Below are 24,778 nucleotides of genomic sequence, written 5' to 3'. Positions count from 1 at the left end.
TCGCGAGACCGCCGCGGGATTTCGCGGCGGGCGCAGCAGAACGGCGGGGAAGGCTCGCGGCGCTTCGCCGGGCCCCGCCCCCCCGCCGCGGGGTCTCCGGGGCTGCCCTGCAGGGGGCGCGGGGAGATCGCGATGTTTCCAGGAGCGCCGCGAGCGCTCGAGGCCGCCGCTGATAGGCCCGGGCGCGTCACGTGGGGCACGCGGCGGGGAGAGGCGCGGCCGGGGGCGCGCGGAGCCGCGCGCAGATCTCGCGTGGTTTGGGTGGGAGCGGCGGGGGCGCGCCTGGGAGCGGCGGCGGGGGCGGCGGTGCCGGGAGCGCGCACGAGTCGGGGCGGGAGGTGGCGGCGCTCGGTGAGTGCGGGACGGGCCGGGGCATCGGCAGCGCTGCCAAACCGCGCTCGGGGGTGCTGCGCCTTCCCGGCCGCGCCCAGGTGGGCAGAGGAGCGGATGGCGGCGGTGGCGGTGGCGGTGCTACCCTGAGCGAACGAGAGTGGGGGTCGGGCTTTCTCCCCCTCGGCGCGGCGCTGCCCCAGGGAGCGGCGGTCACCGTGTGCCTGCCGTGTCACGGGGGGTAACTGCGGCAGATAACGCGGGAGGCGCGGCCCTGGCGCCCGGGGGGGCAGCGGGAGGGCTCGGGCAGAGCCCCGCGGAGGGCAGGGCCCGGCAGGGCCGTTGGGCCGGGGCAGGGCCGGCACCCTCTGTCCGTTGTGGCCCCGCGGGCGCGGCCGCCGCTCGCTCCGTACGGATCTTGAGCCGTTCCGCAGCTCCACGAAACGGGACAGGCTTTCCCCTGACTCCTCTTGGCGTGCTTTCCTCTCCTCCTCCGGCAGCGTCCGCGGCTGGTTATTAACTCATGGCTATTGTACGCTTTTCACAGCTGGGGGCATTTCTTTTCTGGCTGCGCAAGCACAAACTGCAGTGAATAACTGGAGGCAGCAATGCTTTAATCTGCGCCTTGTTTGTGTCCTGTGACCTGGGGGGGATGGACTGTCGTGCTGAATGTGGGTGACGGTCCTGCAAAGGTTTTACATCTAGATAAGGTCATAGAATATCGTAGCAGCGGAGACTAAATAGTACTGAAGGGGGACTGCTTTCTCGACTATTCTGTGAAGATGCTTTACAGTTTTAAAAACATACTTCTCGTTGAACTGTTCCTTCTCCGTAGGCTTCTGGTTTAAATAAATTTCAAACTTTTTTTTTTGACACATACGTGCCTTCCACCGGAAATATGTCAGGTCTCTTCCAGCCTAAATGAATATGTTTAGTTTGTTGTCAGTACTTATACTTAAAAAAGTGTTATCTTAGACTTTGCTTAGGTCTGGGCTGTGTGCAGGGAGAGAGCAACTCTGTTGAATTTGCGTAAGAAAATGCATCCCACTGTCTTCTCTTTCAGCTGGCCTTGGTTGTTCTGTGCTGCCTTATGGTAATAAATGGGATCATTTTAATAACCTTAGGTTACAGTGCTGCTGAGGTCAGATTATCCTGCATTGTCTAGTGCTGCCAACTCAGTTTTGAAGTAGTATAGCTCAAAAAGGTGTTAAGAAAAATACATTCCACCAAGTTAAAATTCCTACATGCTTTTAGGCAGATTACAGTGCATAATTAGAGCCAGGTCAAACTTCCTGCTTTTGATATTTTTGCTGAAAAAGCCTGTTCCTGAGAATTAGCACATACTTTCCGGTAATGTAGCTGTGTTAGCCGGAGGTGGGGCAGGAAGCAGGAAGTAAAGCAAAATCAGTAGGAATTCTTATGCTTGACTCTTCTATTTCTAAACAGCCATTTACCCTTGAAGTATGTTTTGTTCTCTGTGTTATTGAGAGTTTGGCTGTGTATACCAGCCACGCTGTGCTAGTAAGTAAGTTGAGCAATAGCGGTGGATGATGGTGCACTGAAGCCACTGCTGGCCACTGGCGATGTCTTTTGTGGCTCTTCCCTTACCAGATGATGTGGAGCATCAACGTGCTCTGCTTTTTATTGTTACAAAATGTGCTAGTGATTCTTTGCTAAGCTGTGTGAGATAACCCGGTAGCGTTTTAACAGTAATGATTTTTAAGGAGCTGTGTTGCCTTGGGCTGACAAGAACACTTGTCTGGTACTGTCAGTGTTCTAGTTGCATTATAGTGAATGTTGATTTTGAATTTATCAGCCTTTTACTTCTGTTTGAGGTGATGTTTCATTTAAACGCTGAGAGTGATGTTTAGCATACTTATGTTCCTTAATCTTCTCAGTTCTTAAAATCACTATTTCTTAGGCTTTAGAGAGAGTCATAACATTAAATTTAGCAAATTAAAGAAACATCTTGCAGTGTTGCACATTATATAAATATTTTGTCTTTATTTTCACTGGTCCTGAATTGATCCAATGATCTTTATTGAGAGTTAAAGAGTTTGCTTTTCTCTATATTTCCCATGATAGCACGGAGAACCAATCTGCTAGAAAACCACATCTCTTAAGCACTCTGTCATCATTTCCCTTTATTAAATGCTACTTCTGATAGGAAAATTATCCTTATGGGATTAATTCTTTCTCTTTAATCTCTTGATGGATTGGGTGAGGATCTAAACCCTAGCAGTGCTTACTGCAATATTCATTCCAGTACTTTGCTGGCTTGTTACAGCAGCCTGCACCAGCATATTCTGTTTCCTCACTTGCAGAAATTGCTCATTGTCTGCTTTCTCAAATCTGCCTTCTAAGAAGTTGAATGTGCTGGATTTGTAAGTAGTTTGCACTGGGCTGCTGGAGCATGAGAAGTTTGGTTTTACTGTGTAATAAGCTTGACTTCGTACAGCAACTCATTAGAGAAGGATGTACAGTAGAGAAATGTATCACCTTTCACAATTGTAATAATTAGGTAGTAGACAATGTAAGAAGTAATATAATATGGAGTTTTAAAAGGTCTTTCTAGGTTTCTTTTAGACATTGGAGGAAGGTGATTGTTAACTCATTATACTGGATTGTGACATCTCTTATGGTTTCCAGGCCATAGTAGTTGTTGGTTTGGGTTTTTTTTCAATCAGCATCAGAGAACAACATTCTGGTAGATGTATTTACTGAGGAACATCTACCTTAAACGAAAAATCTGACAGGTCGGAAAACTTTTTATGTATTGTGTGGATTGTCACAGACTTAAATAATGGAGAGTTCTGAGGGAAAAAAATATCAAATAATGTGTGTATGAAATAATACTTCTACCAAAAAGTCCTTGGGGTATTTCTAAATTAGCTTAATTCAGGTGTTGCAAAAGCATCGATTTAGGAACTGACCGAAGTCGTCTATGTAAGCAAAGCCACTTCAGTGCCTGCCTGCACCGAGTTCTGGTCAGTTGCTTGGTTGGGCTTTTTTCCCTTTAACAATTCACTTTAACTTTGATCTGTGGTGGCAAGACCAAAAGGGGTATGGCAGTCCTGAAGGAAATGGTTTTCTGGTACAAGTAAGAAGACTTCTCATGGGGCCGTAAACCAGAGGGTTACATTTTCTATAAAGTTGCCTCTGCAAAGTCTCTGGGTAATGTTGTTTTGTTTAGTTTTGCCTCAGTACAGTAAACACCTATATAGAAAAAGTGATTGTGGTCTCTTGACTATGAGACAAGGATACATCTGCCAGCTGTGCTTTCTGCAAGTCATTGCTGCTGTGGGGAAATCTGCAACTGATTTCTGATGATTTCATCGTTTTGGGAGATAAAGATCAATTGATTCAGATCCTGTCAGCTGCTACTCCTGCACTGGCAAAGAGTGTCCAGGATCTGCAACATTATCAGTAGAAAACTCCTTTAAGTAGCTGCTAAGAGTAAAGGCTGAGCACGTGGTCTGTATCCCAACAAGTGCTAATCTGTGAGGAGCTTTCTATTTACCTCCTGTGCATTGAGGTAGTAATTGCAAATTTCAGGTCTCCAACTTGATTAACTTTTATATGCTGAGTTTGAAAAAAACCCAACAACCCAACCCTCAAATATTTGGTGTTTTAGGCTTACATTCAGTCATGCAGCATTTCTTAGCAAAAAGTTTTAATGTATTAAATATTGTGGATTCCTTAGAGCTCTTTCCTTTCACATTTTACTCTTGTGAATGTCATTTTATTTGTATTTGAGTTAAAATTAAGACTTGCTTATAGAAAGCTATCAAACAGCATTAGGCCACCATTACCCTGGATGTGTCAAATACAGGAGGATAAATCAGAGAACACTCACATCTTCCTTCAGTACAGCTGCGGGGTGCAGCGAGCCTGTGGATCACCATATAGAAAGATTGTGGTGGGAAAGGCAGCTGGATAATATTAGTCAGCATGAAATGTGTCATCAGTCCTCAGCTCTGACTTGTTCAGGGGGGCTGTGGATGTTTTTGTGTGGGTGTCATGGGAAGGAAAACAGCACACAGAATTTGTTTGCTGTTAACATCTGCAGAGCTCCTCCCGGGTGGGGGAGAGGTGTGAAAGGCCTTGAAATAAGTTGGGCAATGGAGCTGAGCGTGGAAGTTGCATATGGGGAATAACGAAGGGGGAGATGGGAACTGAGGGACTTTGAGAAGGAGAACAAATGAATAATGCAGTAGTAGCTATAGAGGATAGAAGTGTCTTAAAATATCCCTCTATCAGCAGAACACTGAAGAATGTGCCTTCAAGTCCTATTAATAAGTGTGTAGGTACTTTTTTTAATTAAGGCAGAATAAATGTTCAAAATTCTCATCTTGAAGTGGGTAAAGCTTGGTTACTTTGAAGAGGTTGGTGTACTTCCCTGTTACATAAGACTGGTCCCTCATAGTATTCTTTCTGATACTGTTTAATTAAGCTAACTACTGTATTTGTTAATTTGTGAGCCACAACACCTGATGTTTAACCACATTGTGCTCATATCATTGAGTAAATTAAGAAAAATGGAGAATGGTAAATCTTTTCTGAGACTGAGGAAGAAAAATATGGAAGAGATGATTTAGAAGCTCTAAATTACTAATCCTTTCAGTCCATAAAACCGTGATTATGACAATCTTACCTAAACTGAAAATCCTCTTAAACTTTGTAAGGGTCATATGCATCTTTTGGGTAAAAGAGATGTTTGCAGTGAATAGCAGTGCCACAAAGGCTTAGGAAGGATGAATGTTGCTGACCTAGTCTCAAAGATCACTCAAGAAAACCAAAACAGTCCATGTCATAATTTGACTTGCTCTGAAGAGCAAGAAAACAGGAGATTCTGTAAACTCAGCTTAAACAAAAACATACCTGTAGATCTGCTGACTGGATAGGTATTTTCCACAGAGAATAGTGAAAGGAGATGTTTTCCTTCCATTTTACAGCTTGTCTGTTAGAATTATGTCCTGTGAGTGGACTGATTCTTTGTAATGTTTTGATTGAGATTTTTCCTTTCCATGAGTACTTATTTGCAGCTGTCCCTTAATTTATCACTGGATTTTGTATTGAATTTTTTTATAAGAAGGAGCGAAAAAGTGAAAAGAAAATATGTCACTTTATACAGTGATGTCGTCCTAGGCCTGGATACCATGCAGAATTTGAACTTAAGAGTGAGTGAAAAAGTTCATGAAACTGTAGTTTTTTAATAGTCTCTTAGTAGAATAGGTGCTGAAATTTCCTATTACTTCAGAACATCAAGATATTTTTTGCTGAACTGCTCGTTTTTCCATGTTGTACATTTCTTCACCTCTTAGCTAAGCATACACCACTTAATCTAGAGGAATAGTGTCCTTTAAGAGATTAACTGTAAAATAGGTCTGTTAGACTCCCTAGTTCCATCATCTTTTCTCAAAACTTTCCTAGACTGACAAGGGGGATTAGAAACAACTGTGAAGTGTAATTTAGCTGTGGAATGTGTTTGGAACACTTGAAAGACTAATGAGCAACTATTTTGGCTTCTATTACAGCAGATTGTGGTAGATATAACTAGAGCTGCCTGTATTTCTGCCTTCTGTAGGTGAACTGAAGTACATACTTACTGGCCTATGTTCTCCTTTCAGATTGAACAGTTGTTCTGACATCTCCTTTTCAAATTCCTGTCTTGATACAACAGTTCAGTGTGTGTTTTCAGCCTTGCCTCTAACACTGGCTGCATGAATCAGAGCAGCTGGGTGGGATTTTGACGAGCACACTCTGGAAAAAGCCTCTAGTGTGACTCTCTCCTTTTGCTTATGTAAGAACAGCGTGATCACGTGGGCACAGCAAAAATGTGCAGTTCCTTATTTGGGAGTGCATTAATAGCCTTTGTCCTGTTGGAGTGTAAGGGCAACTAAAAACAGTGAAATGTAGCCGAGTTGCTTTTCCAAGTGGATTTATGGGTTTTGCAGTTCTTTTGCTTCATCAAGGCTGAAAAAAGGTTTGTTTTCTACGGGAAACTATTAATTTCTGTCATTGTTACAGGCAAAAAACTGACACAAGTGGAGTGAGGATAGGGATTGTGCAAGCATCTTCCATCTGTCCTTTGCCCTTTCCCCTCTTGCATGTGACCTGTCACTATGATTAGTATCATGTTATTTTAGTTGTCTCTCTGAACTGCTGTGTTTACTGGTAGCTTTTTTAGTATGTCAGAAAAAAAATCTAATGCTTTTGCCTGTTCCTTAGTTATGTTACATGACCAAAGTAGTGATAAAACTCTAGATGAGCCTGTCAGCCTTCAGTGCCAACCTGTAGAGTATATTCATCGTTAGGAAAACATTTCTATAATGTGTTATGTTCCAAGCTGGCAGTGTGTTGGCACTGTGGGTTTTTTTTTTTAAATAGAACAAGTCCAAATACTTAATGATAGGTTGAGAACTATTGGACAGACAGACTTCAGGTTCAGATCAGGTCACATCTGAGTCGTGCCAGTGCCAGCTTCACAGAGATTTTTTTCCAGGAGGCATCCTGTGAGGACTGTCTTTATTTTACAGATACTCTGCTTCTCTGCTGCTGCTTCTTTGCTGAGACAACAGGTTGTCAATTACGTTGTTTAGTGGAAGGAACCCCTTAGGTTTGCTTAGCTATAAATGAAGGAATTGCTACCATGGTTAAGGTAAATGCCAGTAAATTGGTCTAGGTGGCAGTACCCTCCCTTTTCCACAGGTGGGAGACTTATTAAAATAAGAGCTGTATTATGGTACTTCATTGAAGTAGTTAATAAATGAAACATTCTGCCAGCCTTAACGTTTCCTGGGTAAGGAAGAGTTGTGATAACTAACTTTATAAAGGGTATTGAAATAAATGTATTTTAAATGCCTTTAAAACATCATCTTTTGTTGCCGTTTCTTGAAGGAAAATCAGGAAGGGTTGTTGTGGAAACTAGTGCTATTTTTCCATTGTCCTTTTCCTGTTAATCAGTACATAGCACTACTATTAGATCACAGAAGTTCTCCTGCACCAGGATTCATTTGGTGGAAGAGCTGGGAAGGAGCCAATCTCAGTTCCCGGGGTCTGAGCTGCCTGGCCTTGTGTCCGGCCTCAGCTGGCCCAGAGCAAATGTTACTTCAGTTTGTGCCAGCTGGCCCTGGTCTGTGGGGTGGAGAGTGCTGGGCTGCAGAAGGAGATACAGTGTATGAGCTGGCCATTCTGTCTCTGTATTTTGAGAGAGATTTCTGCACCTTTTGTGCCGCAAGAGTAGGGCTGAATCCACTGACTGTGAATGCTGAATTGAGCCTCACCTTTACCTAAAACAGCAGTATTGGAAATACCTACACAAGTGTTACTAAATACTTCTTTTGAAAAGGTGTCTTTACTATAAAGAACCCCCCACTTTCACTTCGGTGCAAAACAATACAGGTATACTTCTCATTGCTTACTTTTCAAGCTTTGTATAATAAACTGATCTGCAGGAGACAAATGAGGGTAGGGGTCTACACATGTTTCTCAATATTTATTTTGAGTCTGACTTTCTTGCTCTGGTTTCTCTGTTGAGAAACTTGCATCTGTTCTATGTCATTTTTTTGGTGTTCCACTGACACTATTATTGAGTTTCCAGTGTCCTTTGGCAGAGAATTCTATAACTTGTAGAACTTCATTTTATTGTTTTAACTGGCTGCTGATAGTTACACTTGGTAGCTCTGGCTTAAATGGGCGCAGACCATGAACGGTTCATGCCTCCTCCTCCTTTCTCTGTCATCTGTAGACCTTGCAGATCTTTGTGATTTCTGTGTTTTTAATAGACTGAAGAATTCAAGGCTCCTTAGTTTTTTCCTGTGTAGAAACATTGGCCTATCCTTGATTATCGTTTATAGTCCTCTGAACATTTTTTAATATATGTTGTTTGAGCAGTTTGAAGGAGACAGCATTGCACAGTGTTCAAGTTTAGAGGTGCTATTGGCACTGTAGTGTTCACGTGATACAATAATAATGATGATAATAATAATGTTTTCTGTTTTGGTTCTGTTTCCTGGTACCTCCTAGCACATCATTTGCAGTTTGGTTTTTTTTCTGGCTACCAAGCTGTCTTGTATTCTTTGACACTGATCAGAATTCAGCAGTACGTTTTTAACCTTTTATAAACAGTATATATTTTGTTATGTGGTACAGTATCAATGTTGAGAAAACAGTGTAACATGGGAGCCTGTGAGTGTATAAAGCGTCTGTACAGCCAATAAATGAGTCCTGTGTGACAGTATCGATAACGTGTTCGGGGTTCTGAGTGTGCTGGCATGGGAGAATCTGAAAGCCTTGTATTACAGCAGTATGTTTTCTTAAAACAAGTGCCAAAAGGGCAATAAAACTTATTACAATCAAATAAAAAGCAACTTACCTAGGAGGGAAACTGAACATATACAGTGTTAAGCTGTTCATCAGACATCAGCATTTGTTCATTGTATCTTTCCCTGTTACATAACAATGGAAAGGGTGGGAGTCAGAGATAGGACTAGTACAGTGCGATAAAGAGTGTGATAAAGTCTAACTCTTCATTTGCAAATAGGCTGTTTCAGGATGGAATTCCTTGAGGCTTGAATAATTTCCTGAATGATAGCCATCAGAGCCAAAAGCAATTAGGACACAAATCCAGGCTTTTTATATGTAAAACTTAAGGGGGAAACTTTGACTACTACATTTTTCTGCCTTCTTTGCCCCAGACTGGAAACTTTATAGTAAATTGTGCAGAACTTGTCAAAATTGAACATTTTCTTGGAGGAAACAGGACTTCGGCTTTCCTATGAACCGAGAGAGGGTATTTCTTCTTACCAACACAGTATGTTTTCCCATATATTTGTTTGCAGAAGTATATATGGCAACATCACTTTAAGTTTGTAGTAGTGTGGTAAATAGGCATAGTCTGTAACGTGAGGGAACTTGTTAAATGTTTTGCGTGATTGACATTTTTCCTGGCTGACCAGTCAACTTGAATAAGAATCCTTTTACAGAAGTTATGTGGGTGGGAGTCGAAATGGAGACTGAATGTAAGTAAGGAACTGTGAAGCACTTGGGGAATCTCTATTCTTTCAGAAGAGGGAAGCCTTAATCTGTCGATGAAAATACTTTCTGTGTTGCTTTGTGTAGCCCTCCTTGGCATGTTTCCTTTTGCGTTTCTCAAACTGTCTAGTACTTGACTAAAGTAGTTAATCGCATTCCTAAGAGGGAGTTAGTTGCATTTTCATCAGTGCAGGACCTCACAGCCCAGTCCTAAGAACATTGCCGGCTTGCAATAAGCTGTTCATTCCCTCCTAGTGGTGCAAAGGTAAAATTTGGAAGGTTCTTCTAAGTGTATTTTTGTTCTTCAGCTGTTGTAGAGATTGCGTCTTAGTAGACAGGAATCAGGTATGAGAAAACAGTTTCTTTATGTTGATGACATTTAAGTTCGCTGTGTTGTGATGAGGGATCGTTGTGCATGTGTTGCTACTGTCCTGGTCATGTTTTTGAAGATAGTTGTAACTGTGTTTAATATGAAAACTACTCGATCAGGTTTTTTTTTCTTTTTCTTTTGTTTTATGTACTTCTGCATCGGTCATAATGTAAATGTCGTGAGAATAATAATTTTCTGAAGATAAGAACCCAAGCCTATAACTTAATATGCAACAAATTTCAGTAAGTTTTAAAGTTTAAGTATGGTCGACATACTTAGTTGTGCATGGCATTCTAACTGTTGGGTCTATCGTTACAAAAAGCAACAAGGAAAACAAAAGTCACTTAAAAAAATTTTCCAACAGCACCTGCTGTCTTGTCATGTAAACTTTACCAAATAAAATTGAAGGCTACATGAATCAGAGGCTTAATTATATGTTAATTTTAAAGATTCAGAAGTGGTAACAATGTATCCCTGGGTGCTGGCATGCGCCTTTTTGAGATTTAACGAGCTGTAAATTCATTTAGGCTCTGGAATGTATGTTTAAAGTAAACTTTTCCACTGAAGACCTTAAAAAACAGGTCCTGTGGCCTGTTGGCATGAGCAGAACTTCATGCGTGTTCCAGTAATACTGTAAACATTGTTTTGAAGCAGATACTGCTAGGAAGAAATAGACAATATTTTTGTTGATGCTGGGGCTGATGTAACTGTGAAGTGTGGGACTAAATGAAGCTTTTCCTTCAGGGCCCATAATTAGATAGAACTGTTATGCTCTGCAGGTTTAACTTTGAATTTTCTGTTAGATGTTTATTATAAAACCAACTAATTATTGCTTCTCTTGTACAGTCGAAAAGGTATTTCTAAAATACAAGCTACGGAATAGTTCTGTATTAAAACTATTGAATTTATGAATGGAGTTTGCATGTATGAGGTCTTATTCTTAGTATAAAGTGTATAAAAAGTATAAACAGTTCGCAGTTAAAGGTGATGGGGAAAAGAGTCATTGTCAAAAGGATTTTTTCTTTTTTCTTCTCTGGGAAAATAATGGATTATTTTACAGGAAATTTTATGATTGTATATGGGTGTATTTTCTTCAAACCATTGTAGACAAATATAAATTTATTCCATTCATTAGTGTCAGTTTGCGAATATTGCCATACTTTGTTGTGAAAGCTTTTCCTGGGGAGGGATTTGGCTCATCTGCCTTGACATTTACGTGCACATGTGTATTTATAGTTGTGATCTGTCTGGAATTTGTCTTTGTGGTTTTGTTTGCTCTTTAACTTGTTCTGTGATCTACTCCTGTCTTCTTCAGTTTTGTTACAGAGCTTTAATAGGTGAAGAATACAGAAAAAAGGCTTAATTTAAAGGAAATAATGAGCAATTTCAATCAACTTCAGGGTATATTGACACTGTTCTGCTTAGCAGCTTTTCCTTAAAATAACATGCTTACAATTGAGCAAGAATTTGAGTTCAGTGTGTTGTTGTTATGAGCGTTTCCTTAATTAATTTCAGTTGTTCTTAGGAAGGCTTCTTTAAAGAAAGCAACTGATTCAAAGTTGATATTGTCAATGAAACTGTTCTAAGACCTGGAATTGATATGATCTTGCTCTCACTGCCAAGCTTAGAATTTGTAGCTCTTGTCCATATGATGTGAATTAAACTATGGTTGTGCAGAGAGAATAATCAGAAAGATATTTTAAAGCAACAATTATTTCACTGAAATACTGACTCAAGTGGAGTGCAGTAGCCCAACTCGGTCGCAGTAGTGAAGGTGAGCTGTTGAAGGAACAATTTTCAGCGTCCTAGGGTATATCTCATAACGTTTTTAGATGAAAAAACAAAGTCTAGTATTACCAAAGTGAATGTTACTTTGTTTTTGATCAAAGAACATTAAAAATCCTCTACATAAGAGTGAGCTCATATTAGCCAAGTTTTGTATGCTTTCAAAATTTTATTCTGTTTTCCTGACAATTTTTTAAATAAGTCATCTATTTGGAATTTTAGTAATTTGTTACAGTTGAAGACTCACTGAGTCGGGAGTTTTTTGTTTGTTTGGTTGTTTTTTTATTTGTTTGGGGTTTTTTGTTTGTTTGGGTTTTTTTCCCCCAGGCTACATTAACAAAACAAAAAAGTGGGAATTTCAGTTAAACCTTTTAAATCTGTACTGTAATAAATAACACTGATGTTAAGAAGCACTGGATGAATACAGGCTGTTAACTTTCTCACTTATAATAACAGTACCATGATAGTGCCCTAAAGTAGCTTCTAAGAACAGGAGGACGTGTCTAAGACTGGCTAGTTTGGCAGAAAATTCTTTTACAGAATTGACCATAAGCAAAAGCTTGATACTGGAGTGATGATGGTAACTTTTTTCTGTGTGTGCCTGAAATGGAACGTAGCTGTTGTATCTGAGGTCTGTGTAAGCAAAGAACTGATGATACAGATGGTTGAGTCATAATGTGATATATCAGTCAGAGACATGGAATTAGAACCAAAGCTTGTTGATGGTGAGGGATTTGTTATTGGTTATGTTTCTGAGGTGGCCTCGCAGCCAAGTGCATTACTGGATTTGTATGTCCACAAAGTTACTTAGCTCCCATTCAGCAGCAAACTTAATCAAGTCTTAGATTATGGTCTTAGTAATTTTATGGATAGGTGGTTTAATGACTTGCTTCTGGGAGGCTTGAATAAATTGCAGCACATGCTCCTGCTGGTTTGTCAGGGCAGCTTTCACCACATAGGATCTGTTGGGCTGTGTGATGTTAATGCTGCCTAAACAAATTCAATCACAGCAACCACCCCTTCTTCAAGTTAAAGGTGAAAGGCCACACAGAAGGTGAGCAAACACCTTCCCAGTGTGCCAGTTAGAACCGGGCACGGGCAGGTGTGGGCGCTGCAGGGCCCCCGCACAGCGTGCCCGTGTCTGAGGGCAGAGGTGACCCACACGCCAGGACTGGGAAATGGGCTGGTGACAGAATGCCCTGTGATGTTTCCAGGTGCTGCTACAAAAGAGGAAGACATAACTTAAAAATGGAGAAACTTGTTAAGAACAAGATAATCCTGTGAAGGAGTTCATGTGATGCACAGTAGGTAATGAGCTTATTTGGTTTTTTTAGAGGACATGTATTCAGGCATTTAAACAAAAAATATTCAAGCATGTTGGAAGTGAAATCTTTTCACAGTATGGAAGTTTTTTCCCTAGGTGTAAATGCTAACACGGAAGAAAGGATTATAGCAGTAAAACTAAATATTTATTTGAATTTTTTAAGTCTGTTTTGTTTTTTTTTTTTTTTATCTGTGCTTAGTTGAAGGGACTGGAGTGCCAGATGGCCTTGTTGAGGAGTACATGAACGATTTTCCTCTTTTCTTTTGATAATAATTCTGAAGAGGAATATGGATAAAAGAACAAAATGAGCAGTACAGAATTGCAAATATAAGATACTTGGAGTTCTAAAAATCTAGCAGTTGTGATTTATTATCTTTTCTTGAAACTGCTCTAATATGCGAAGGTTTGAAGATGAAAAAACTTACCATGCTTAGCAGATGGATTTCACTGTCTGAAGAAGTGGTGGTATGATCAGATGTACCCAAACTGTTATTAGCGTAATTACTAGATATCCATCTTGTACACACTACTCCTTTAATAATAATTTACATTAAAAAAGTTTTCCATACTTGTAAGAGTCATATCTCTTTCTGTTAGGAATTGTTGAAAGAGCTCAGTATGTCAGAGGAGCCAACGTGTGCTTCCAAAAGGTCTCTGATTGCATGAGAAAATGAAGGTCTCAGCATGGAGAAGGAGGAATGGGCTTTCTGCCAGGAGATGCTTCAGTTACCCATTGACTCTTACAAGATACGAGATTTCAGACTATAAATTCATTCTGACATGAAGATCTTATGCAGGGCAGGAAGTTGAAGTAACATAGTCATTGCTGTACATCACACTCAGAATCTTAAGGAATTTAATTTTTAGGGAATAACTTAAATAGTTAGGGTATACCTCAGCATTTAGGCCAGAGTAGCATATCCCCCTCTCTAGGGAAAGATGCCTGAACAATTAGTCATTGTGATTGTCAGCAAACAGTCCCAGTGTAACTTTGTTCCCAGAATTTGTTCTGTAAGTGTTGACAAATAAGGCAAAGAAACTTTAGATTTAATGAGAAATCCTCACTCTATTGTGGTTTTTAATGTAACCTGCAAAATTAAATAATGTGTTTTACAAAATTACAAAGGGGGGAAGAAAGTGGATCACTAAGCCTTGCTTATTGCACTGCTTGAGTATTCTTTTGATGCTTAAAAGATGATGTGTTTAATATTGTCTTATACCTTGTTTTTTAATCTGGCCTATGCATCCTCTGCCACTCTGATTGCCCCGAGATTTTGAAAATCATCAGGGAAAATACAGCCCTGAAGTTAGTGAGCTGTTGCTGTTCTGACAATCTTATGATATGATGACAGTGACAGACATCCAGGTGTCCTCCTCAGACACTCACTGGTGGGAACACTTCAAGTGATGTAAGTTATGATCCCACCAGAGGTTACTTAAACCACGGTGTGAGAGCACAGCAACTCCTTGTCCTGCTCGTTTTACAAGAAGCAGCTCTTCCAAGGCAGCTCTGAATCTGACGCTCTCGGTAGTGATGAAGTTTGTTTGCTGTTGTAGTTGTTCACAGTATCAAAACTGCTGGGTTTGGATGGTTATTTGTTTCATTTGCAACAATTTCTTGAATGTAGAAGGTTAAAACTGCCCACTAAAATGTAAGTGAAGTTGTTCCCTGGGGAGTGGTGCTGTGCTTCCCATGAAATCAGCTGAAGTCCTGGTTTTTTTTCATAGTATGGACCTACTGCTTCTAGAGCGCTGTAGTGGAGAAAATTTTGAATTTAGGATGTGGGTTTCGAAGAATTTGTCTGAAATACGAATTTTAAATTAACTAAAGTACCACTTTCAAAATAAAGATTAAAAGGGTCATGTAGTGAAAGACTAGCTTTGTTCCATGTGGAACTCAGCAACAACTTCCTCCTTCAGCTGTAAAGATAATTGATCTTATAACCTGGTGGCCCCCAGTGTGCCAAAATGCAAGTAAGTCCCGAGAGCTTTGGTGGCAAGGGGAGCTGATTCCTTCTTTCAATAGTATTTGGCATCTGTTACATTTGAAAGAATAGCCACATATATGCAAAAGTTCTTGATTTCTAAAATACTCTGGTGAAATCTTTGCTTTATTCTGTTTTGATCTGTTTTAATTTAGTGGCTTGAATTGTGTAGAGTTTTTGTTCAGATTAATTTTTTCTGCTTAATAGTACATGACCACAGTCAGCTGTGTTTGAGGGTGGCTTAATTTTATTTTTAAACAAATGAAGCTTTGTAGTTAATTTGTGTGAAAAATACTTCACAGCCTTTGCTGGAAAGGGTACAAGTCCATGTTGATATCTTTGGAAGACAATTATGTACAGCTGTATCTATAGAAACAGTGAATTAAAATGCTATAATTGCTTTATGAGGGCTACTGCAGTTCTCTTGGGGCGCTGAGTCTTTAGGGCTGACCGCACCCAGTCCTCTGTTACCGGCGGGGGGCTCTGTTAGTTACCGGCGGGGGGCTCTGTTAGTTACCGGCGAGGGGCTCTGTTAGTTACCGGCGGGGGGCTCTGTTAGTTACCGGCGAGGGGCTCTGTTAGTTACCGGCGGGGGGCTCTGTTAGTTACCGGCGGGGGGCTCTGTTAGTTACCGGCGGGGGGCTCTGTTAGTTACCGGCGGGGGGCTCTGTTAGTTACCGGCGAGGGGCTCTGTTAGTTACCGGCGGGGGGCTCTGTTAGTTACCGGCGGGGGGCTCTGTTAGTTACCGGCGGGGGGCTCTGCTAGTTATCGGCGGGGGGCTCTGCTAGTTACCGGCGGGGGGCTCTGTTATCGCACTGGATTCACCTTTGGTTGCTTGGGAAGGGAGACAGAAGTTGAGCCGTTCTGCGCATGCGCTGAGAGGGAGCTGTGGCGGCCGTTCCGCCGGGGCGGGGGGAAGTGACGTCAGCGATTAGTTGTCGTTCTAGAAAGAGCGGAGACACGTAGTGTCGATGGGAGGGCTCTACAAAGGGCTGTGTCTTGTCCAGTGTGTGTAATCATTTATAAATGGGCAGCAGGGGAGGGAATAAAACACAGAGAAGCTGTCTAGTCTGTCTGTAATGTATCGGAGAGTTTGGTGATTTATAGCAGTTCTGTTTGTTTAAATTCAAACTTTGGTTGTTGTTTTTCCTTCTCTAGCATCTCCACCTTGCTAAGACACTGGACGCTGCTTTCTTTATAGCAAGGAAAATCTGAATTCCTCCAGCATTCAGGATGGGGAAAGATTATTATTCTATCCTGGGAATTGAAAAAGGGGCTTCTGATGAAGATATCAAAAAGGCTTACAGAAAACAAGCACTGAAATGGCATCCGGATAAGAACAAATCTCCCCACGCAGAAGAAAAATTCAAAGAGATTGCAGAAGCTTATGAAGTGCTGAGTGATCCTAAAAAAAGAGACATTTATGATCAGTTTGGGGAGGAAGGTATGTGTATCTGTTATACTCTGACTAGTCACTTTCATTATGGTGAATGAAGCAAAACCTAGAGGAAAACACTGTATGTGTTCATGTTTAGGCAATGTATTTGTTTGGCTCATCAGTTTTTTAAATGTAAAATACGTTGCTGGGTTTTAATGCTGCTATAGTTTTAATTTCTTCTTTTAATGTTTTTTTTTTCTTATAAGTCCCAAATATTTGACAGGCAAAAAGCTCCTGAAAGTGTCTGAGACTCTAAATAGCTTTCTGGGATCTCTTAATGTTGTCTTCTCTTGCCATGGCACTTTTTGAGATGCAGTTCCAAAGAGATATTATTTTCTTAAATTTTTGCTTGAGGGCAATCTGCTTGATCTAGGCAAGGCAGTCCTTCTGAGCAGAAGTCCAGGTGTCCAGTCTGTAGTTGTCCTTGGCTTCTTGCCTAGAGAGGAAAGAATTTGGCTGATGTCATGAAATACCAGAACAATTTTTGAGCTTTAATTGTAAACAGTGATAACATGCCAAGAGAATGAGGCCTCAGAAATGTCATATTTGTCCTAAAATGGTTATCTGGAGAAGATGACTTTTTATATTTTTGACCAACATGATTTTCAGTCTTATGATTGAGCAACAGAGGAAGTTATTAACATCCCTTTCCATAAATGTATGGGATTACAAATTCCACGCAAAATAATTACTTCCGTTGTGGCAATTAGGTCTGCTCGTTGCTATTCACTCAAGGGCATGTGTTCTGCTATTAAACAGGAGGACTCTTACTGTTATAAAATTGCAAAGACTTTGAGGAAAGATACAAAGTACGAATTTTTAGAATGGTGAATCTGAAGATACCTCCTGATGCCTCAGTTGTTCTCTAAGCTCTTCAGTTGTATCTAAGAGTGTAATTAGTAGTTGTAAAGGAAAGGCAGCGGGTTGAGTTTTGTAGGAAGGAGAAAGGGCTGTCTTTTTACAGCCAGGAACTTGATGTACCTTCAATAACTTTTAGCCAGTTGTTCCAGGAGGTGTCCTTCTGCTATCACAGATTGAATCCCCTGATCTACTTGTTTGGCACTAACAGTGCTGTGACAGAAGGATTTGCTACGTGTTGCTGAGTATTTTTGATATGGTCTGGTATTGATATGGGGAAAGCATTCTAATGTCTTACTTGGTTATTGTTGGTACTTGATACTAAGGTTATGCATGAACAGTCTAAACACTGAGACAAACAAAACCTGAGAAATCCCTCTTTTAAATTTATGGTTTGCAGAACGTGCTTCATTAATATAAGCCTTCACATTTTTATGACTGCAGAGGTAAGATAGCAGCTGTAGTTCTGAGTTGGTCTAAGATTGAGGGGAAAAAAACCTAAAAAAACAAGCATTGTAAGTTAATAAAAGTCTCTTAAGAAGACTTTCAGTCTTGTAATCTTAAAGGTTTAAAAAAGTGTCCTGAAATGGTTAGTGCAGAAGAGCACTACTGTGAGAAAATACTCGATCATCTATTGGGAAAGAGGCATTAAAAAAATTGATTTTAGCTGGGTTTGAAGTGGGAGCACAGGAAGTACAGGGGACTGTCCAGAGGGAATTGTAAGGGAAATCTTAGCAGGAAGAAATGAGATATAGATCTTGTGAAGATAGAAGAGAAAGAACCACCTGATTTTTTTTTGCACAAAGACAGTGTTGGTGTATAGAAGATTTTTGTACCCAAATGGATCTTAATAAGTTCAAAGATGTTTTTATTTGTAGCTGCATTGAAAGGAGTTCCCAAGATTCCTACCTATTTTATATCATAGAACACAATCTGTGATAAGTTTGAGATTCTAAATTGAGCATTAGGAAGCGTGTATGTGCTTGACTGGTGGGATATTACCTTTTACTGAAAATGACTTTCAGAAAGACAGAGGTAGAACTAATTAACACAGAATTGAAGCTAAGCCATAGAAACTATGGAAAATGTTGCATATGAGAGTGCATAATTTCCCCCAGAAGAGATCTTGTGGAGGGATGCGATTCCCAAAAGACTTTGCAGAAAAAGGAAGAGATCAAGTCAAGCAGACCTGTCTTCTGCTCTAAGATGCTAATTCGTTAAAATAACTGGTTTCAATCATATGCAATAAAACTGTCAGTGTCAGAATACCCATTTTTCTGAAGTCATTCTAGAGCTTCATGAACTTTGTTGCTGTTCAAGCTATTGAATTACTAGTTGGTACTGCATCCTGTCATGGTAAGTCCTCGAAGAGACCTTTGACTCTACTGCAAATATCTTTTTGACTTACCAGTTCTTATATCATTACATTCTACAATAGGAAAGCTTATAATAATACTCAAGTTGTTTTTAACTGCTTATTGTCTTATTTAGGTCTGAAAGGAGGAGCTGGAGGATCTGATGGACAGGGTGGTACCTTCCGGTACTCCTTCCATGGCGACCCACATGCTACATTTGCAGCTTTCTTTGGTGGCACAAATCCTTTTGAGATCTTCTTTGGAAGAAGGATGCCTGGGGGCAGAGACACTGAAGACATGGAGGTGGATGGTGATCCCTTTGGATCCTTCACTACTTTTAGTATGAATGGTTTTCCAAGGGAAAGGAATACAGTTGGCAGCCAGTTACGTCGTAAACAAGATCCCCCTGTAATCCATGAACTTAAAGTGTCACTGGAAGAGATCTATCATGGCTGCACAAAAAGAATGAGGATTTCACGTAAAAGGCTTAACCCAGATGGCAGAAGTGTCCGAACAGAGGACAAAATTCTTACTATCGAGATAAAAAGAGGATGGAAAGAAGGCACCAAAATCACTTTTCCAAAAGAAGGCGATGAAACACCCAACACAATTCCAGCTGATATTGTTTTTATCATTAAAGATAAACCTCACTCTCATTTCAAGAGAGATGGATCAAATATTATCTATCCTGTTAAGATCAGTTTAAGGGAGGTAAGATTCTCTTTTGGTAGAACTCTAAATATTTCAGGTTGTTCCAATGTGATACAATGGCCAAAGCTGTATGGCAGCTGTGAAGTTCTAAGATTGGATCTTTGGATTTTTTTTTTAAATAGAGTTTCTCATCAATGTGTGGCTGAAGAGCACATTTATTTATAGTGGAAGCAATAGCTGCTTTGATAAAATGGAGTAGTATTTAAAGCTGTTTACTATAGAGGTGGAAGTGGATAAGTGTGGAAGGGTAAGAGTAAAGGTTGATATATCTTAAATCTTCATACATTACCTTTGTAGCTAATGATGTATTAGGCTGAAGTGACAAATGCAAATTAACAAATACATCCTATGTAGCATGCTTCTTGCTGCTGTGAGATGATTGCTACTTCTGTAGGACAAAGTAGGAATGCTTAAAGTAGTTTTACTGCCAGCAAATTTTGTTTCCTGTTTTATAAGTTATTTCAGTGTGATTTCAAACGACAGAGATTGATTTCATGAAGATAAATAATTGTAAACAGGTGTTGAGGAGCTATATATAACAACAAAAATGGTGTAGCTTTTTAAAATTCCAAGTCTAAACATACTGGCTTTCTGAAGGAAAAGTCAGAAAGGCAACTTCAGAGAGTTCGTAAGAATCTGAAACTTCAATGTAATCATCATTTAAAAGATAGGTAGATGAGTGTGTGTAATGTATTTTTTTCTCCTTATTTAGTATCAGGTGGAGGAATAAACTCTTGCTTGCATTATAAGATCTCTGTGTACATTAAGCTCCCTTCTTAAAGGATTCTGAAATAAAATAAGTGTGAAGTGGGGTGAAGCACTTAAAGTAATATGAGGGAGGCAGAACCAACAATATTTAATGTTAATGTGGGTAATGCAGTTTCTTGGTAGATAAAAGCCTATTTAGACTTATTACATTGTTATGTAAATTGTACATTTTCTCAGTGTGAACTAAATATGTTAAATCACATTTAGGTGAAGTTGGAGGAATCAAAATCTTGTTATCAGAGGTCCTAGTAATGAAAACAAACTGTTGGATAAAGAGGTCTAATGTTTTAATTTTGGTGCACCAAAATAATTTTTAGCTTTTGTTTGAGCATCACAAATATTCACTGAATGTAGCTCTGAAATTTGATATTCCTCTGCTTATAGACACTCAAATGTTGTTCTGCAATTTGTTATAGGTTGATAGTATATTAGAATAAGCCCCTGTACAATATAAACAAACAAAAAATGAAATGAGATTCTAAATTTCCAGTGGAAACTTAGAAGACTGTCATCTCTAGAGAAGTATGAATGAGTTCACTCTGCCAAGCTCCCTTATTATTTGATAAAGTCTTTGAAGGATTTACAAGCTCAATTACCCTCCAGTGGCCATTGTTTAAGATTCATAAATTCAGTGATACTCAATGACAGATTGAAACCTCTTTTTAAGAGGAACAGTGATACCTCATTAGTTCACAGTAGAAATACTGTTTAGAATTCTGGTAATTTCTAAATGATCCAAATTCATTTGTAGGTACTAAAAAAGTTCTAATTTTTTTTCTTGTGTTACGATCTTTCTTTAGGCTTTGTGTGGCAGCTCTTTCAACGTGCCAACGATAGAAGGAAGAACCATACCCATGACAGTAAATGAAGTGGTAAAGCCTGGGATGAGAAGAAGAATTATAGGATATGGTTTGCCACTTCCCAAAAATCCTGACCAACGTGGAGACTTAATTATAGAGTTTGAAGTAATTTTCCCCGATAACATTTCTCCAGCATCAAAAGAAGTACTTAGGCGAAATCTTCCAGTTTCATAAAACGGAAGACTGTATATGTTAACAGATTAAAATAGGACACTGGAAATGCAGAAGACTGGCAAAGTCTGTGCTTTTAAAGTGCAATCTGTAACAACTAGTGGAATCTTTGGGGTTTTTTTTTTGTTTTTGTTTCATGGGATGAGTGGGGGGGAAATACTGTAATGCTGCATGAGAAGAAAAGGGTTCAAGTACAAGTCATACAGGTAAATTCTGCAGTAAAATTTACAGAGAAAACCACTGATTTTGTTTTACATCTTCCTAATCAGCAAAATCTATTCATTATTTTGCTTAATATAAAATGCAGTACTTTTTTACCAGATCAGTGTGTATTTCTGATACAGTACTTGAGCCTCCAAGTACTTTATTTCTTATATCCTTTCCCTGTCTATAACATTACACATTTATACAGGAGTTGGAGATAGTAGTAGAAATACACAAATATTTTAAAGAGCAAAACATGAAAGAGATCATTTTAGTATTTTGCCTTCCACTGCACAAAGCATTGGCTGGAAAAATCAGGTTGGACTCGTGAACCACTCCCCAGTTCAATGAAAGTACTCTCTTTATTGCCCCAGAAAGTGTCAGGGCTGCATTGTGAGCCTAACGAAGGGCATATGACTTTAGGAGCCAGAGTAGCCATTTGCCATGGGGTGGTTCCTCAGCCTTCAGGCAGGACAGAAAGAAGGGATTCTACAAGTACATGACCAGCAAAAAGTGGGCCTGCTTTCAAATGGGATAGGGAAGCTGGTGACAAAGAAAATGGAGAAGGCTGGGTTACTCTGTGCCTTCTTTGCATCAGTCTCTACTAGTAAAACAAGGATCCAGGAATTCCAGGTCCCTGAGACCAGAGGGGAAGTCTGCAACCCAAGCTGTGGAGGACCAGGTTAGGGTGCACTTTAACTGGAATTCTGTGAGTCTGACAGATTGCACCCAAGTGTTGAGGGAGCTGGCTAATGCCACTGCAAAGCCACTCATTTATCTCTGGTCATGGAGATTGAGAGGTGTTCCAGTAGACTGGAAAAGATAAAATATCACTCTTCAAGAAAAATAAGAAGGAAGTTAGTCACCTTCACCTCAACCCATGGTAAGGTGATGGAAAAAAATCCTCCTGGGATACATTTCCAAAAGGTAATCAGGAGTAGTCAGCGTAGTAGATCTACAATGGGGAAATCCTGCTTGACCGGTCTTACTGCCATCTGCAGTGAGCTTTGGGGGTGTTGGGAGAACAGTCCATGTTGTTTACCCTTTCCATCTGCAGGCAGACTGATAAAGTACAGGTTAGATTAAGTGGAAGGTGAGGTGGATTTAAAAGCTGACCAAATGAGTAGGCACAGGGTGTTGTAATCAGTGGCACAAAGTCCAAATGAAGGCAAGTCAATACTGGTCTACCCTATGGCTCAGTACTGGGGTCAGTACTGTTCAAAATCATTAATGGCTTGAATTATGGGATGGAGTTTCGAAATCATAAAACTTGGGAGGAGTGGCTGGTAACACCAGCTGATGTACTGCCTTTCAGCAGGCTGGAGAACTGGACAGAGGATTCTCACAAAATTTAACAAGGGAGAGTGCAAAGTCTTGCTCCCTGAGGAGCAACTCACCAACAAACTCAACAAACTGTGAGCCAGCAATGCAGCCTTGTGGCAATAACGACCAAAACTTTGATATCAGAGGGAGATGATCCTTCCTCTCTGCTGTCAGCACCGATGAGGATAGATTTTGAGTACTGGACTTTATAGTAGTTGGAAAACACCAATTTAGTGGAGTGGCTTTAGCACAGGACCATGTATGAGAGGCTGAGAGAGCTGGAGCTCTTCCGCCTGGGGAAGAAGGCTTGAGGGAGATCTTGGTACCTGATGTGAGGGAATGAAAATGGAGGAGCTGGGCTCTTCTCAGTAGCATTCAGTGACAGGATGAAATGCACACAGATTAATACACAGGGGATTCCATCTGAACGCAAGGAAACACCTTTTTACTGTGAGGATAGTCAAACACTGGACTGGGTTGCCTGGAGAGGTTGAGGAGTTGCCACCTCTGAGGATACTTAAAACCTGACTGGCTGTGGTCCCGGGCAGCCTGCTCCAGCTGACCATGCATGAGCAGGGGTGCTGAACAAGGTAATACTGAGAGGTTTCTTGCATCCTAAATAATTCTGTGAACTTGGATTTCACACTTTTCACTAGTCAGTGCTATGAGCCACGTTCTGCAAATGAGGCTTATCTCAAAGGTGGGTGGTAAAGTCTAAGGAGTAGGTCTGTGCTGGCATGGAAGGATGCATAAAGGACCCTCTAAAAGCATTTGGGTAGGGTCATGCTAATCCCAAGTATTCATTATTTTCAAAGGCCACATTTTGCTCCCATGAAGAAGGAAGACCCCATATCCTAAAGATAGTTTGCTTAAGACACAAAGTAGGATAGGGGCTGCCCATAAACTTTCACATGCTTGAATTGAGTCTTTTTTGAATACCAATATGAGTTAGTTGTGTTTCGAGTTTAAAATATGCATAAAAGATAGAGAGCCCTCTGTAATAGTCTAGTTTTATAATACAGTAATAGGGCTGGTTCCCTTGGGTTTGGCATGGTATTGGTGAAAGAAATGCCTTGTGGGCACGCTTTATTACTTGAGTTTAAAACCATAATACAGTGCTTTAATAATACTTTCAAAGGGTTTTTTTTTGTTGTTGTTGTTTTTCATAAGAAAATATGTAGGATTTGCTGTCAGCCTTTTGCCTGTGGAAATTTAGAAGTTACCTGCTGTCTTAGGTAGCCTAAGAAATAGCAGTGTTATATATGTGATTCTCTGTGGGAAAGTAAATCATATGGAAGTTGGGATTTAATTTACAAAAACTTTGTAATGAGCACAAGAAGAATACCATTTCTGTTACTCAAAGGAGTAAAATTTCTGGGAGATACTGTTCAAATGAATTTTTTTACTGCAGATCTCATCATGCAGTATCAGTAAGTTGTAGTCCTATATCTACAAGAAGTAAACAATTGCTTGGAGCAGTATCACAAAAAAAAAATTGCTGCTTAGTGCTTCTGCATATTGTTAACACTATATATTGTTTGTTGAAAAAATTTCCATTTCAGTATGTTCCGTATTGCATTTCTTATGTGGTTTTTAAGTAAAAAGGTGTAAAGTTGGTTTTTAAATTTCTCTTATGTTTTGTTATGATGGCAAATGCTGCAAGCTACATGACTTCAAAAGCATATCATCTTAAAATAACTGTTTGTCAGTTTAAAAGCTAATGGAACAGAGCATTTTGTAATCCAGGATCTTGTAACCATAGTCCAACTTGTAAAAAAAAAAAAGAAAAAGTTACAGCAACTAGGACTATTTTTTTGTAACCATCTTCAGGTAAGAGGAGTAGTGTTAAATTGAGGAATTGCAGTATCTTGTGTATTTAGAGGTGTATATAGATATATATATATATATGTATAGCAAACTAAACTTTTCCAAGTGTTTTCAAGCTCAAAATACAAAACTTATATGGGACTGGTATGAAATAAATGCTTGTATTTCTTTTCTTATGGAGAGTTAACAAAGTATATGTTTCGGAAAACAGCAAGAAGAATTACTTCAAAATATGGAAGAAATCATTAATATCTATCTAATCCAGGATTCAGAAATACAATATTTTTCTAATCAAAATTGTGCTTAAAAGCTATGTTTTAAAACCCACTTGATTATTTAATAAAGGCTACTTGGGAGAAGGAAGCAAATACTCAGTCACCTACTATATTTGTAACTGCTGAGATACATGTAAATAAAATAGTCATTCATGAA

At 39.9% G+C, this 24,778-nt stretch overlaps 1 protein-coding gene across 4 annotated transcripts; it reads left to right on the top strand.

Moving 5' to 3' along the window:
- The first annotated feature begins 262 nt into the window (after positions 1–262).
- On the top strand, positions 263–24,778 carry DNAJB4 (DnaJ heat shock protein family (Hsp40) member B4). 4 transcript variants are annotated; one of them, XM_071565705.1, is made up of 4 exons: positions 263–351; positions 15,990–16,275; positions 18,619–19,193; positions 20,762–24,778. In XM_071565705.1, the coding sequence occupies exons 2-4, from the start codon at positions 16,065–16,067 to the stop codon at positions 20,993–20,995; spliced, it is 1,020 nt and encodes a 339-aa protein (XP_071421806.1). In that variant the 5' UTR covers positions 263–351; positions 15,990–16,064; the 3' UTR covers positions 20,996–24,778. The 4 variants fall into 4 exon arrangements, with proteins under 4 accessions (XP_071421806.1, XP_071421808.1, XP_071421809.1 ...); XM_071565707.1 differs by lacking the exon at positions 263–351 and adding an exon at positions 413–431; XM_071565708.1 differs by lacking the exon at positions 263–351 and adding an exon at positions 12,811–12,829.

This window comes from Pithys albifrons, chromosome 10 (genome assembly GCF_047495875.1).
Source record: "Pithys albifrons albifrons isolate INPA30051 chromosome 10, PitAlb_v1, whole genome shotgun sequence".
Taxonomy (NCBI): Eukaryota; Metazoa; Chordata; class Aves; order Passeriformes; family Thamnophilidae; genus Pithys; species Pithys albifrons.
The sequence above is the reverse complement of the archived record's forward strand: the minus strand, read 5'-3'. Positions and strand labels throughout refer to the sequence as shown.

Excerpts from the sequence above, each read along its gene's own strand:
- DNAJB4 (XM_071565705.1), top strand. The coding sequence starts at position 16,065 with ATGGGGAAAGATTATTATTCTATCCTGGGAATTGAAAAAGGGGCTTCT. Across the intron at positions 16,276-18,618 it reads TGATCAGTTTGGGGAGGAAG|GTCTGAAAGGAGGAGCTGGA; the intron begins GTATGTGTATCT and ends TGTCTTATTTAG. Across the intron at positions 19,194-20,761 it reads TTAAGATCAGTTTAAGGGAG|GCTTTGTGTGGCAGCTCTTT; the intron begins GTAAGATTCTCT and ends ATCTTTCTTTAG.